Raw genomic sequence first — 16,739 nt, 5'->3', positions numbered from 1 at the left:
GAAATCACTTTGTGCCAAGTAGATCCTTGACAATTTGAGTGACTACAATCCTGAGGGAGCTCAGTTGTTTGCTTACATGAGAGAGGTCACGCGGAGCGCTGCCCTGCTGAGCTCGGAGAGGACTTCCCAGCATTTCTAGTGGGACTCCTTAGAACCCCTGCCTCGCCGTGCCCTTCCCACAGCTCACCTGTCCTGGCCATTGTACTCTCCCCCCAGCCCACCCAGGATACTTGTTCTACTAACCTGTGCTCCTTTCTTTTCCCTAACACGATGATGGTTATGATAAAAAGCACATGACCATCAATTGTGTACCATGTTCCAGGCTCCATGTGTCCAATATCTTCCCCAACAGCCTCATAGAACAAGCCTCCCCTTTACTCGAGTTGTACACAGAAAGAAAGCAAAGCACCAAAAGGCGGAGTAAGTTACCTAGGATCAAAGGGGCAGGACTCGGAATCGGATTCCGATCTCTGAAGTACTGAGAGAAGTAGTTTCACCGTGTCACCGAGGTCCCAGATCCCCCTAGATTGGGATCCTGCCTTGTCCACTTCAGAGCCTGACATTCTGATCCCAGTTGTCACCATACAGAGAAGAGGGAACTAGGAAAACCAAGTGGAGGGGACATCCTTTGAACCTCAGCCAAAGCCTCCACCTCCCTACAAATCTTTAAAGGAATCATGTGGACAAGAAAGCTTCAAACAACAGCCATTGTCTGGCTAAGGCCAAAATCTTCCAACAGAATCTCCACTGTCAAAGAAACTGTCCGCCACTTCACATCAATAAAGCCCAAGGATAGGTTTTTTTCCTTTGAAAGAACTAATCTTCTTGGCAGCCACAGTGCAAGAGTAACCATTGTAGGAAAATGGAATGGTTCCTAAAATTGGCAACAACACCCCTGACCTGTCTCTTCTCACGGATCATCTTTCACCCCGGCAAATATTCTATCGGCTGGAGTAGGTTTCTGCTCTCCGGTACAAAGACACTGCAAAACGTTCATGGAAAATGATAATCAGAAGGTAATGGAATTTTCCCACAAACTGTTTGATGCCCTCTCCTATTTAACTTTCATGTGGGAAGGCTTCCCCAACTCAGTAACTCACAGAATCTCACAGGGAGGGTCCAAAAACATCTTTTCATCCTCCCACTCTTTCCTGAGCACTGTGGACTAATAAGCAGTAATGCTAACTGATGGTCGAGCAACTTGAATTTCTGTTTCTGCGTTACTAGATCTTGCTAATACAGCAGCTCACTCCAGCTTGTGCTGACATATGTATTCTCTTAATCTCAGACTTTTGTTTGCACCTCTCTCTGCTGGGAGCACACGGAACAAGTCACATGCCTCTTTCCCGTGACAGCTTTTCAGAAATATCCAAGTAATGCTCCTGACCTGAGTCTCCATTACTGTGAATTCAGAATCCCCAATTCTTTCCTATGTCATGGAGCTTAAAAAAGCAATCATGGTAATGACCCTCTTCTAGACAGACTCCAGTGTGAGTTGAATGTCTACATTTCTTTGGGGCAGAGGCCTGCATCATTACATTATGGACCAAACACCCCTTTGGAGAGGAGTCTGGTTTACAGTGGATCTAAGAGTGTGCTTTGGCGGCAAGTCCTTCCTGAGCAGCTGTTCGGACTAAATTGGGTGGCTGTGTCCCTGCCAAGTACACTCTGTAAGAGAACAAGCTCATAGAGCCTGCCTGGCAAAGGGGTGTGTCTACAAGGTGACTGCCCGCATTCTGGTCATAGAAGGCCAAACCCCTCCTTCCCGGAAGCAATGCCGATCTCCTTCTATCAGACCCCCCAAGTCCCCACTCATCTTTGGAATGGATGAGGATTAAAACCAACCAACCAACCAACCAACCAACCAACCAACCAACCAACCAAACACAAATGCTGTCTGGCTAATTTAGAAGCATATGGAACCTGTAGCACAAGATATAATTGCCCTGTAGAGTTACCCAGGCTGTAACCTTCAGAAAGTGGACAGTTGTATCTTTCTCCCATAGGCAGGTTGTGGATTTAGAAGCACCAGCTGTTAGGTCAGTGGCTGAGAGGTTAGCCTCGGCAGCACCAGGGCTCCCTGGGAGGATTAAGAGGGGCCACATGATTCAAGGGTTCCTCTGAAGTAGATGTCTTAAAAGAGCTCTCTCGACGTCCCCTGGGAGTGTTCCAGAAGATTAGTTTAAGTCAGGATTTTTCAAAGTATGCCCGATTTTAACATTTGAGGCCAGATAATGGTTTGTTGTGGGGAACAGTTCTGGTCATTGTAGGATGTTTGGCAGTACCCTTGACCTCGACCCACCAGATGCTAACATGGCCCACACATTGTACTGATCAAATGTATGCGAAGGGTACCTTGATGGGTAAAATCACCCCCAATTGAGAGCCAGTGGTTTCCTCCACACCATCTCAGTAGTCTAGGATATGCAGCAAGGCAGAAACATGAAGCATACATGATTTCAGTTTATTCATTTCTCAGTGTTGAGCGATGAGGGCTGGTTAGAGATGAGTAGGGATTAGAACACATGACAGGTTGTCATCCAGGCAATTCTAACTCTGGCATCTCCATGTGTGTCAGAGTAGAACTGTAGGCCAGGGGCTTTTCAGGGACCATGTTCTTCTAAAACCAGCCCACCAGCCTTTCTTCTGGGGGCCTCCGGCTGGGCTGGAAACACTTTTTGCTAGTAGTTAAGCACCTTAGCCATTTCTACCAACCAGGGGGTGTGCACAAAATCCAACCAAACTCACTTCTATGGAGTCGACCCCAACTCATCGTGGCTAACCTATAGGACAGGGTAGAACTGCCCCTGTGGGTTTTTGAGGCCATAACTCTTTATAGGAGTAGAACGCCTCTTCTTTCTCTTGAGGAGTAACTGGTAGTTTCAAACTACTGGCCTTGCCGTTATCAGCCCAATATATAATCTCTACACCACCTCTATCTACACTACTTTTGTGATACACAAAGATCCCTTAAAACATATGAATGTCAGCACCCCAAGCAGATGGATCAGAATAAAATTGTTACATGCAGGGCCCAGGCTCGGGCAGTGTTTCAGAGCTGTTAAGCATTTCCAGTGCATGCCTAGGTTGTTGGCCAGAGCACCACCTCATATCACTTCCATTTCAGACTTGTGCAAACCGCCCAGGGCGTCTTTGGGGCCAGGTACTGTTCTGGTGCCTACCCTGCGGGGTAGCATGTGGAGCCCCTCTTTAATATGGGGTGGGAAACTAGACACCTGATGGGGGGTTGCCTACAGAGCTAGAGGAGTAGGACAAATACCCACAGAACGTTCCCAGTGTGTATGAGATGAGTAATCGTGTTTTATATTGGGTTGAAGAAATGCCTACAGGTAATTTAAAAGCCAGACGGCATATTCAAAATAACAGACTCAACTGTTCTGCCAGGGCACAATGTACCCAGGAAACAATTCTTGTCTCATGTTGCTTAAACAATTATTTATAAACAGTGAGATTAGTTTAATTTAATTCACTTCTGGGTTGTTGTTGGTTTTTTCCCTAATAGCAGCAGGGGGCTCCTTACTGAAGAAGCAGTGTTTTGAGCACAGAAATTTCTCTTGGCTCATTTCTTACGAAATGCTTATCAGGAAGCCGAGAAAATAACTGGAAAACTGGAGAGAGGTGCTTTTAACGAGCTGATAGCACATGTACAATGATAATAACAATTACAGTAGCTTGCATTAACTGGCACTTTCAGTTGACAGGAGTGGGGCCCCTGGAGGCACAGAGGCTATGGACTTCAACCTTAACAGATTCATGGGATAAGGTTGTATGATCATCCCCTTTGACAAACGAAGAAACAGAGACCTAGAGCTCGTTGGCCATGTGCTCAAGGGCAAAAAAGATAGGATATGACAGGTCTGAGGCCACTTTAGTACCCAGAGCTTCTAGACCTCAACACTTGCAACCATTCATGAGACTATGTTGGGGAGGGTTTCCTTTAGCTACAGACCTGTGTTCACCTTCCACTAAGTTCAAGCAGGAACTTTTCCTCGCCAGTAAGTCTGAGTGGGGACCTAGCACTTTAGCTCCGGGCTGTGGACATCTTGGAGGCAGCTCAGGCAAATTTTCTGAAGGATGAGGGGACTTGGCAAATGGTGCTCTTGTTTTTAACCCTGAGTACAGTATTTGGTAAAGCAAGTGGCATTCTTTTGATGCCGTATTTCTCATTCTTTTTTTGATGTGGTTTCAATAAGATCAATGTATCCGGAGAAGATTCTTTGGGCAGAAGCTGGGTAAGGGCAGCTTCATGGGTGGCTATATGACCTGTGTTACACAGGGTACTGCACTCAGAAGGGTTAGTGATTGGTTTCATGTCCTCTTGTTGCCATCTTGAAATTCTGAGTAACTTTCTCTTTGGACTCACGAGTCTCAAGAGACTGTCAACCACGCACGAGAGCAGAGGCGACAGTTGTGATTTGCGAGGAAAGTGCAGTTTCTTGCTGCTCTATTGTGCTGGCCAGTCTTCCGGAGCACAAAATTCTGGTGGGCCCATCCTTTGTAAGAGAGTTTAGCAAGACTCAATGCTAGCACAAGGTCAACGTTTTCCCTTTCATCTGTGGTTGCTCTGCTTAGCTCCATAACATGCCTCCCCTCTACTTGCTTGAAACTTTGCTGACGTCCTACACACTATGGGTCCACAGGCCTGTGCTCATGCCCCATTTCAACTCATCTATGACTGACTAAGGATAAGAGGGACTGAGGGCTTCAAGTGGTCATGTTTTCCATTTGTGGAAAGCAGCTGATGGAATTCAAGGAACCACTAAGGATTCTTTATTTCTTGTGTGACTTCGGCTGAAATAAGCAGCCCTGATGGCATAGTGCTTACGAGTTGGGCTGTGATCCAAAAGGTCAATCGTTGAAAACCACCCAAAGGACAGGGCCTTCTACTCCTATGAAGAGTTTCCGTCTTGGGGACTCACAGGGGCTACAGAGTCGCCATGAGTTGGCATTGACTCCCTGGCAGTGAGTGTGGCTTTTGGTTTAGTAGGCTGAACTATTGACAGAGAAGGGAAGAGGAAGATGGAATATCTCAAAGTTGCTTTAAACTCTTTATTAAAAAGCAATAGGAAAGGTAGAGTATTGGTGGATGAGCATATATCAAGATATGAAATAGAAACAGTTGTATTAGCTGTGTGCACTGTTCTGATAAGAATGAAATGCACACTTATGTATGAGCTATGAGTTGTGTAACTTCATTCTGCACATGAATTAAATGCTTACATTTGCAGTTAAAGCTAACATTGCACAATATAGATATAAATGGTAAAGTTCATGCTAAAATTTAAATTTAAATTTTTTCTTTACTTGAGCTATGGTAAATTTGCAAATAAAAATCATATTAGGTTTGGAGAGACTAATTTTTTAAAAAAAAACTATACATTTTGGCACCTTTAGAAGCACCTTTCCCTGCTATCTGAAAAAGGGGCCTTGCATTTTCATCTTGCATTGGGTCTCTGGAAAAATTATGTATCTGCCTGAGGGTGTCTGGGGAGAGGAAAGCAAGGTCAACACCATCCATCTTTGACTCACCTGGATTAGATCTGCTTTGGCTCAAAAAACAATGAGATAAATGCTGAACCCAATTGAATCCTCCAAAGTTCAAGGCAAAGGTCATAAAATGGCCTTTTTAATGTCAAAAAGATTCAAATATTATCAGAAACCTCAAAAGATCCAAAGAGGGGGAAAAACTAAATTATTTCTTCATCCATAGGTAAAATAGTCTGATTTCCAGAGTTAAGACTTTTATTTTAAAGTGAATTCAGGCATTTTGAAATTAAAAGTTCTCTATGGCTTCCCAGTGTGGAAGGAAAACCAAATATGCCATTTCTGAGGGGCTTACACATTCTAAATTTGAGGTGACACCTTATTCTAGTATACAGTCCAGGGGAATGATAGGGCATACAAGTATTAATTCATTCAATGAATAGGTTAATCGAGCAATGTGTTACACCAGAGGGGATTTTGGGAACAAAAGAGATGCTTATCTTCCTTCATAGACTGATAGACTGACCAGCGTGTGTGTGCACACACCCACATGCACACACACAAAATGAGACAAATGATAAAGTCTGATGTGATTATTAGAGGAAACGACAAGAAGGATTAGCATGGAGGCCTTTTATCTTTTTTTAATTGGCTTTGTGGAAATTCTTCTTCTCTTTGTCTCTTGCCCACTTCCATTTTTTACTTATCCTCATAGTTTCCTCCTCTATTCAATTGTGCATGTGAACCTGAACATGCTAATCTCATCAGAAAATGTCAACATTTATATGGTACAATGCTCATTATCGAGCTTTGATCCACCAGGTTCTCAACATGAAGGGAAAGGCTGTATTAGCAACTTACAAAGAGATAACATGTGCTCTTATCTCTCCGTAGTACTCTTTGCAATGACAGAAACGTCCTAGAGATGTGCTGTCCGATCAGCCACTTGCCAGCCACGTGTGGCTAGTGAGCAGCTGAGATGTGACTAGTGGGCTGAAGAAACTGAATTTTTGGTTTTATTTAACTTTTGTTAATTGAACGTAAATATCCACATGTGACTAGTGGTTGCTCTACTAGATATCACAGCTCTGAAAATTCCCAGGTCATTGGGAAACCTGCGTATCAGGTGTTAGAGAGTGGATGATGGGGAATAGCAGCCAAGAGTCAAGTTAGACAGGCAAGGAGCTCTTTGGGAAGTGCTGACAGAAGTTTGCAGCCTTTACTGAAACTGAGCAGGTGTCCTAGATTTGAGAAAGGTCTGAAGCTGAGGATCCAGGGGAGAGAGCCTAGTCTGGTTTATAGAGGTTATAGAGAAACCCATCTCCAAAGCTCAACCTTGTTCCCAAGTTCTGCCTGTGTTGCCCAACTTATAAATAGTCTGTTCTTGTAACATAATTGTCTCCCATGAGGACAGAGCTTTGCAGTTAGCAAAGCCATTTCACATCCATTACCTGGTTTGATTTTCACAATGAGGTAGTGAGATGGGTGGGACTGTTTACCCAAGAAGTCAAAATTGGAGTCCTCAGCAGATTTCATGCAGAGAAAATCTCTGCTGTAAGGTTGCAGTCAGCACCCCTGGTCCCTATTCTGCTTTTGAAAATGTGGGCCAAGCATCCTGGAGACAGGGACAAAGCAGTTAAACAGAAGCTAAGCCCGGGGGAGCAGGGAACAGACACGTTCCTCATCCATTTGCCAAGTCCCACAATGTTTCCGCACTTCACCAGCTCTCAGCAGCGAACGAGAATGACAAAGTCCTTGGCGCCTACCCCACAGATAAAGCACCCTGAAATCAAATCCCAAGGAGCACTGGTCCCCATCACCTTTCAGCTTCCGGGTCATCCAGGCTAGTCATGTGAGGCTAGGTAAAATGACTATGTGGTTGTACTGGGGATCCCACAAGAGAGTTATGTGGCTTGATTTTTGACCGAATTGAAGCAAGCTTCCAAAAGGCTTTCTCTCCCATATTTCACTATTTGACATCAGGGTCTAGGAATCCATGTTGTTTCCTAAGTTTCAAGGTGATTCTAATGCAAGTGGTCTTCCGGACATATTTTGAGGGGAAAATGACCAAGAAACTTTAAAATAAAGACTGAAAAAAATATAATTATGTTCTCCAAACCTCCCCCATTAATATATAGAGAGTAATGGTCGATATTGAAATAGTCTACAAAGAAAAAGTTCAGAAGGGTCTACAACCAAAGCATCCATCATACAGGGTCCACCAGCCAGGTTTTCTTTTACTCAAAGTAGAAGTCAGGCCAGTCAGTAGGCTCCTTTTGAGTCTTAACCAATTCAATGGTAGTAGGTTTGGGTTGAAGTCATAAATTCCAACTCAATATAAAGAAGCGCTTTTAAAACTGCAGATCTGTCTAACTGCTGAGCAAGCTCAGGGAGCCCTGACTCCTTTCCTTGTTGCAGTTCATGCAAAGGCAACCCTCATCAACAGCGATGAGGGAATTGTTGGTGAAGCAGCTGCTCCTTTGGCTCAGTTTCCACTTCTGCACATTCCCCTCGATCTGCATTAGCCTGTGCTTTTATGCCTCTCTCCTTACCTGGACTATTAGCTCAATGAGGTACCAAGTCTCTTTCTTCTTTTCTATCTACAAGTGCATCCACATATTGTGCCTGGTACATTAGGTACTCAGCACATGGTTACTGTGAATCAAATCTCAGAAGCTAATGAAACAACTTCCAGAGTCTGCAACCCTGAACTTGTGATGAGTTTCTTAGAACTTCAACAGCAAAATGTGGATTTTACAGCAATCTTCTTTTCTGTCCACAGTGAGCCCTTAGCAATGCTCCTGGCTTTGTTCTTGACGTTCATTTTTTAAAGTTTCATTTTATAAAGGTTTTGCACTCTGACTTTAAAAAAAGGCATTTTGGAGTTCCTTGCTTCTGTAAATGACGCCGTTTTCCCTAATTCCCATTCTAGTTGGGTATTTCTAGGATGCAGGAATATATAGTAAGTAACCACTGCTTGCTGAGTGCTGATCTCTCTGGGCCTTCTATGAAATGTCTTCTTAGTCATTGCAGTTTAGGGGGGTGAAGTGAATGATCACCTTGCTTACCAATAATAAATGGCAGCTTCACTCCTCAATGCCAGTCTTTACATCTCATTTTCTTCTGTCTTTTGGATTTTGCATGTGCATGTTAAACAGGAGAGGCAATCAGATGCCTTTGCCTCATTTCTGTCTTTACTTGGAATGCAGCCAATGCCTGGTCATTCGATTATTTCTTCTCTGCTATCACGGTTAGTGCGGCTCCCCAGAGGTGGAAACGGGCCTGCTCTAAGACTAAGGGAGATGCTAGTGGATGGAGATGAGCATCTAGTTTCAGAACCAGGTGAAGGGTGTGAGAAGGAGCTAAAAGCTTGATTGCAAATTCACTAATTATCAGTTCGCACACACAGTGCACGTCTCAGAATCTCTTGCCCACACACTGGCATTATGCCTCTATTTAATTTATGTGTGCATCCAAAATTAAAACTGCCCCAAGAAACATTCATATTATAATAACTGTTTGGAAACTGTTTTAGAAGGTTATGTAACCTGTATATTAAGGCAAACGATTCCATCAGCCCACCAAATGGTATTTTCACTGCTATTTTGATACTGGGCTAGACATTTACAAAGAAAATACTTAGAAAACAATCACATAGAACTGTTGACATCTCTGTCACTACACATACTATCAGTCCGCACAATTTTGGTGAACAAAGTCCTCTAAGAACCTCTTGAAAAAGCATATTTTACCCAATTGACTGTTGATCTTCATCCCAATATTACACACAACACAGAGCCATCTAGATAGAGCCAAGCTGGGGAGACCTAGTATTCTAAACCACTAAGGCAAGATTTAGCCTTACTGATGGGACATGAACATTTCATTCTCTCAAAAACACTTTTCATGGGAAATGCTCTGAAATCTGTGTTGTCATGAATGAAATCTCCCCATCTTGTTCCTTGGGTCATCATTAATTCCTCTATTATTTGTTTTGAGAATCTTGAGGAAGATTAAGAAGATTGAAGTAATTTATAATTCTGAGTATTTTTAACTCTTCATAAGTCTGGGAATGATCGTAAGGAAATGTCGTTAATAGAAAAATGTACCAATCATCTGCGCATATACTGGTTTTATCTGCAAGCACTGTGTGGAGGTGTATGTTGTATATAAAGCAGAAGGTCACTTTCTACCCTCTGGGAACGTGTTGTCTGATAGGAATTTAATAAGGAACTCTACAGTTTAAATCATCACAAACACCAGGAGAAGCAGTACTCCAGTCAGCCTTCGATAGGAGAGGATGTACAACGAAGGACAGTGCTCCATTCTTCTTGAAAACAATGTGCTTTAAAAATTGTGAAGAGCTTGACATAGGCCCTAAGGTCGGTCCATGTCTTCTGAGCAGAATATGCCTCTGAATGGTTGATGTGTACCCAGGCAAACCAACAGGAGATTAGTAAGAACACGCCCCTGTGGTTCAGTCATATTGTTTTTAACTTTTAAAAAGAGATTCAATATGCTGAATCTGAACAAATAACTGCCTACCATGGCTTCAAATTGGATAAGAGGTGAGAACTATGTGTAGGATGATATTAAACTTAGTAGATTTACAAATGGCCCCAAAGTTCACACATGGTTAAATTCTTCATGGAATGAGCCAGTTCTAACCATGACTTTGACTACACCCTAAGGTCAGAAAGTCTTGGCTTTGAATTTTGGCTTCATATCTTACTACTGGTGCAAATTGCTTATGCTCTACCTCATTTTCCCCATTTTTAAAGTGATGATAATAATAGTACCTACCTCTTTGGGGTATTGCAACTATTAAATGCTAGGATTCACGCATGGTGCTTAAAGATAGCAATGGACACACATTTGTCTGGAATAACGTTAGGCATCATAACCACTATTATTAATAACATGGAAGTAGTTCATATTGACCTGTCAATTACCTTTTTAATGGTTGTATTGGGTGAGGAATTGAAGGCGCCCTTTTCAAATTCCAGAGTTTATAAATGCAGGCATAAGTTTATTCAGGCAGCATCTTATAATTTTGCTTCTACCATTAAATTTAACTTTGAATCCTATTTAACTCCATTTCCCCCAATAGTAGTCAATTGTCTCTTCTTCTTAAAATCATGGCTGAGCTTCCAGCTAAATAGTCGGCAAGTCTGTCAGATGAAGAATAACACTGGCTGGTGCGCACTCCTTAGTGATCATGGTATCTCCCCTGCCAGGTAAGTATAGGTGTGCATGCCTTAGATTAATCATTTTGATCAACAGGGATTTGCCCAGGGATCATCTCAGAGGCAGTATGGATCACAAAGAAAGATGAATGGAAATAATAAACACAAAGAGGACATAGGGAGAGTGATACTACATCGTGAGGAGTACAACGAGTGTCACAAAACAAGATGTGTGTAAATTGTTGACCATACAACCAATTGGCTCTGTAAACCTCCCCTCCATCGGGGACAAAACATGAGGAGCTGACACCAAGGGCTCAAGCAGAAAGCAAATGTCTTGAGAAGGATGATGGCAACAAATGTACAAATGTGCTCGACACAATGGATGGATGGATGGATTGTGATAAGAGCTGTAGGAGTCCCCAATACAACGATTGACAAAAAACCCTCCCCTGCATCCCAATAAAACTCTTTTGAAAAAGAAAAGATTTACAGCCTTAGGGAGCAGGTCTCCCTGTCACTCAGGGCCAGCAAGCACTGGAATCGCCGATGGCAATGGGTTGGGGAAAAAGGAAATAAAGTAAAATAAAATCTGTTTTCTACTATAGTCTTTCTCCCTTGACCCATAAGAAGGTATATGGATTCAGTAACCTGATTTCAATTATAGAGACAGGGAGACAAAGGACATTCATGGTGGGAGGGGGCCTGGAGAGAAATAAGAGTTCTGTTTGGGGGCACTGATTTTGAGATTCTGAAGAGACACTTATGTGGGGTTGTCAAGGAAGCAAGGGAGTTGTTCTGGTCAGGAGCTCAGAGGAGAGCTAAGATCTGGAGATACTAATTTTGGAAAGAGTTGACAGCACATGAGTGATATTTACAGCTATGGGCTTCAAAATCATATACAAGAAAGTGTTATTTGAAAAATATATCAAGAACCAAGCCTCAAAGAACTACAATATTTAGAGAGCAGATAGAGATGGAAGGACTGGTAAAAGAGACAGAAAACGGGTTGTTGATGAGGTGGAAGAAACACTAGGGAAGAATGGTGCTTTGGCAAGTCAACGTGGACAGTATTTCATGAAGGAAAGTGGCCAAGCTGTAAGAAGTCATAGGAGAGCACTGTTTGCAGCATTTGACACTTGTATATGACACATGTCAGTCCGATGATGTGGAAATTTATTTGCAGATGACATACCAAAGGCTTAATAGCCAGAATATAATAAAGGAAACCTAAAAATTAATAAGAAAAACACAGCAAAACTGACTTTCAAAAGGCCAAATATCTGAAGGTAGAGTTCATGTAAGAGAGAATATAAAGGTTAGTCCAAACTAACCTCCCAAAATCATCTGGGAAGTGCAAATTAAGTGAACAGGTGTCTTTTCATGTTAACAAAAGAATACAAGATTGATAATATCAGTGTCACTGAGGATAAGAAATAGAGGGTACTTACACCCTCTATGGAAAGGAATACAAATTGATGTTTTAGGAGATCAATGTTATGGTATACAACACAAATTGACAAGGTCATACATGTCCACACAGCATTTCACTTTTGGTAGCTGTCTGAAAAAAAAATACTGATGCACAAAGAAATGAATGCAGAAGTATTAAAAACAGTACAATATGTAAGAGCAAAAAAAAAAAAAAGGGAACGCCTACATGCCCACTAAGGAAAAACAATTAAATAAAATTCAACATGTATTTTTAGTACAGGAGACAGTGGGAAATTAAAGGAAACAAGAGCAAGTTAGATCTGCATGTACTGAAGTGGAATGATCTCCTAACTGCACTGCTCGGGAGCGACAGCAAGGTGCAGAATATGCAGCTGGTGATCCCACCAGAGGAAAGAAAGAAAAAATAACTATGATTTCGTAACGAATACTTGTAAAGGCATCAGAAAGGTCACTGGAGCAATGTTAACTGTTATTTCTGGGGATTGAGAGAGAATTATTGCATACATGCTGATTTTACCTTTTATTGTGTAATTTTATATTTCTTAAACTCACCTGAATTTGTCACTGCGCTACTAGGCTGCCTTTTTTTTTAATGGAACATTGTAATTTTTTTTCTTATTCCCTAACTAATCTAACTGTCCTACTGCTAACAGTCAATTCTGACTCGTGGGAGAATTGCTCCATAGAGCTTCCGAGGCTTTACATCTTCCCAGAAGCAGAATGCCTCATCTTTCTTCTGATGAGTGGCTGGTGCACTTGAACAGCCAATGTTTGGGCTAACCGCCCAATGCTTAACTCCACTATGCTAACAGGGACACTCAAAAATGATCCAGATAATTTACTGTAGGATTCATTAATTAATTCATGAAATATGTACATTTTTGTTATTGTATTTTTAAATTTCTCACAAATAATATTTTTCTACATTTGCCAGTTGCTCCCTCATCTTGGAAGGTATTTCCATAAACTCTGCTAGGCCAATTTTTTAAAATATATATGTGCTACATAAAACTAGCCTCGTGCATTTATGAAAGTGCCTCCTAGGTGGGAAGAAGTGGTATGCAAACAAACAGAAGGACTGTGCTATTTCTGAAAAAATGTGGGTATACATATATCAGCGATGCTGTATTTGTTCACAGTGCTGAGAAAAACAGGCAGAATTCCTGTCCTTCTAAGACTTATTTTAGAGTGGATTCAAGTTTCAGATAATCTTTCCCCTTTAATGTCTGTCCTCTACTTCTATAAGATTCTCCATTTCCATAGACTAATATCTAAGACCAACTTCCTGCACTTCCACAACTGTTCACATGAAAGAAATGTAAATATAATACGTATTATATTCTTCAAATATAATATGAAGAGCCTGTCCATCATCATCCCCAAACGGCTGTCTCTGTACTTTACAAGCACACTGAGGATTTCCAAAAGCAGTAGAGAGAAAATAGCGGAGCATGAGTGATGAAAACCAATTTCCTGGGTTACCCTAGAAACCCCCAAACCCTCTATGATTGTTTCTATGGGGAAGGGCCACCAAGTCCAAACAGCTGACTTAACAAGCACACTGCTGGACCATACGCTGCTTGTAAGTTGTCGACAGCCAGGACTTAGGCAACTGCTAGCTTAAATAGCGACAAACTATCTGGCATGCACACAGAAGTTCTTGTACACACACTTTACTTTAGGGTTGAATTCTTTCGAGGACATTGGCTAGGACAAAATAATTAAGAGGGAATGTCAGCCCATAGGATACCCTTTGAGGGCCTGACAGCAGCAGGAATTTCAGCACCATTCTAAGTGTTAGCTGCATGCCTGCCCACACGGACTGCAGAAAACTGAGTTCATGCTTCTGAGCCATCTCTGAGCCAGAAGCACTTATGTTTCATAGCCAGCCCTGTTTTCTCCTCTCTTACACATTCAAATGAAAATTCCCCAATTTTCAGCTGTGAGAGCAGCTGAATACTGTCATCAGAAAAAAATTAAAGCCTTATCTCAAAGAGGGAACCACTCTTTAGAAATTCCTGAGCCGCCCGGGGCAGAGGGAAAAAAACGCCATTAACAATTCATCTTTGTTACAGATGGATATGCTTATCCACAATGTGCTTATCTTCGCAGCGGAGAACAGCTCTAGCCCAGGGTGGCTGGAAGATCCGCCGGGTTTAGAAAAAGGCATTATAACTAGTCATTGAACATGCAATTCCAGAGTCACTCCCACCTCCATCAAGCCCATGCAGCCTTGGGCAGGTCACATTGACCCTGTCCTGGGCTTCGATATTTCCAATGACCCCACCCCCGCCCAACACACACACATTGTTCTCCCTCTCTAGAATGGTTTTCCTGTATTTCTCTGTGTCTCAAATTCATATAAAATGTGGTCCTGTGAAGTCTTCTGTGATCTCCCTAAGCCACATCCACTTGTTTTCTACTCATAATCCCATTCTAGATTGCCCATAGCTCTCTTACAGTATCTGTCATATGGTACTATGATTGAGTGTTTATTGTTCTAGTTTAAATAATTCATCTTGTTATTTTATGATCATTTTAGGATCTCAGGTATATGTTAATACTACTACTCCTACCAATACTCATAATTTTATTAGTAGTATTAAAAGTATTTATATTTTATTAGTAGTGTTAAGAACATTATCCATGTGTCAGACCTAATATAAATACCTTATCTCTATATTTCTCTAAAACCCAGAGGTGGGGATTAGTATAATCATCCATATTTACCACTGAGGAACGTGAAACCAAGAGAACTTATCCTAAAGGTTAAATCAGGCCAATGGTAGTTAAAAAAAATCGGTTTTAGTTTACACTCCCTGATTTTAACCGCTACTCGAGAATATAGTTTTTGATCATAGAAACTATTTCTCAAGTGTTTACCAGGTGTCAGAATCCGTACTAAGTACCCTGCATACTTTAGTTAATTTCATCTTCACAAAAGTTCTTGGATGTAGATGTCAATTTAAGACGTAAAATTAATGATTCAAATGGCGAACTGAGCTGTCCAAAGTCACAGAACAATGGAGACTGGATTTGAATGCAAGACAATTTCCTCCACAGCCTCCTCTCTGACGAGATGAGAGGACCTTCTTTAATCTTTGCAAACACAGCACAGGGTGACTGGAATCATCCCTCAGGAATCAGACTATCCTAGAGCTACCCAACAAGCATTAGCAAGACTCGCCAACCCCTGTAGCACTCACCTTAGCACATGTGTGGATCCATTAATGGTTGTGGTTGAACAGGGAACAGTCTGGCCCAGAATGGAAGGTCTTCGGTAGCGCTCATCATCACAGCAGAGGATGATGAGGAAGGCACGTCTAAAAGATTTATTCAAGAAGGCGTAGAGAAAGGGGTTCAACCCAGAATTGATATAGCCAAGCCAAAGGAATGCGGTCCACACCTGCCCAGGGACTGTGTAGTCTATGAAAGGATCCACAATATTAGTGACAAAGAATGGAGCCCAGCAAAGGCAGAAGCAACCCATGATGATGCATAGAGTCTTGGCTGCTTTGGTCTCTGTCCTCATGCGATGCGTGCTATGCTGGTCTGCCTGCTGTGGCCTTCCCTCTGAGGGTGCTCCTGCCCGTTGCAACATCTGGATCTGGTGGGCATGCTCCTTAGCTGTGATATAGATGCGATAGTAGGCCAGCACCATGAGGAGGAGCGGGATGTAGAAGGCCACCACAGAACAGGTGATGGCGTAGGGCTTGTTGACCATGAAGATACAGTACGTGGAGTTAGAGTTCTGGTTGAACTTTCTCTTCTCTATCTGAAAGTTGGAGGGAGAGAAAAGGGGAGGGAGGAGGGGAAAGCAAAATGAAAATGAAGAAATAATCGGAGTTAAGAGACAAGAACGAAAAAGAAGAGGGGAAAGGTTAGGAGATAGGAACAGGGAAGGGAGCAGGGAGGAAGGGGAGACAAGAGTAAAAGAAAAAAGAGAACATGAAAAAAAGAAAAGAAAGAAGAGAGTTTATCACCATAACTTTGTCTCGAACCGTGATAGTGGAAAATGAGCACAATCACATGCCATGGTTCAGAGGCTTTGCTTAGAAAGAGGCCGAAAGCTCCTTCAAAGAGCAGCAGTAAGACAGGGGCCAAATCATTCCCAATCAGGAAGGGAGGTTTGCCTCTCTTCTCTTTCCCCTGTCTGCTTGTGCATTATACACAAGGGTCTTGTCACAGGATATCATAGACCAGGAACGTCAGAATCACCTGGAGGTCTTATAATAAGTGAAGATTCTTGCACCACCTCTCCCTAGGGGCCATGGGTTTTATTTTGTATTTTAAAATACTTCTAAAGCTCACCAACATTCAAGAACTACTGTTCTCCACCGGGGTAACCCTTGCTCTTTAAGGAATAGCATGGGGCGTTTTCCTGGATGTATTGCTCTGCTTGCTCTGCGCTCTGCAGCAGGCTGCTACCATTCTGGCAGCTCAAAGTTCAAAGAACCAGTATAGAGTGACGGCCACGGGCAGCTTTTAAGTTAGGGAGAAAAATAAGGTAGATTATTTTTGAAGTACGGAGAAAGATTATATAGATTGGGCAGAGCAAGATCAAAAGACCATAAAGGATTTAACCAGAAAGGT

General features: G+C 42.2%; 1 protein-coding gene across 1 annotated transcript in view; it reads right to left on the bottom strand.

Annotated features, from left to right (window-relative positions):
- Nucleotides 1-16,739, bottom strand: part of HTR4 (5-hydroxytryptamine receptor 4) — a 104,398-nt gene that overhangs the window by 45,687 nt on the left and 41,972 nt on the right. The window contains exon 5 of the mRNA XM_045284719.1: nt 15,353-15,921. Coding sequence (XP_045140654.1) covers nt 15,353-15,921 — 569 coding nt within the window. The remainder of the gene's footprint in view (nt 1-15,352; nt 15,922-16,739) is intronic.

Source organism: Echinops telfairi, unplaced genomic scaffold, assembly GCF_000313985.2.
Source record: "Echinops telfairi isolate 266 unplaced genomic scaffold, ASM31398v2 ScPeMD7_7469;HRSCAF=8507_0, whole genome shotgun sequence".
Classification (NCBI taxonomy): Eukaryota; Metazoa; Chordata; class Mammalia; order Afrosoricida; family Tenrecidae; genus Echinops; species Echinops telfairi.
This window is presented reverse-complemented; position numbering and strand designations above follow the sequence as displayed.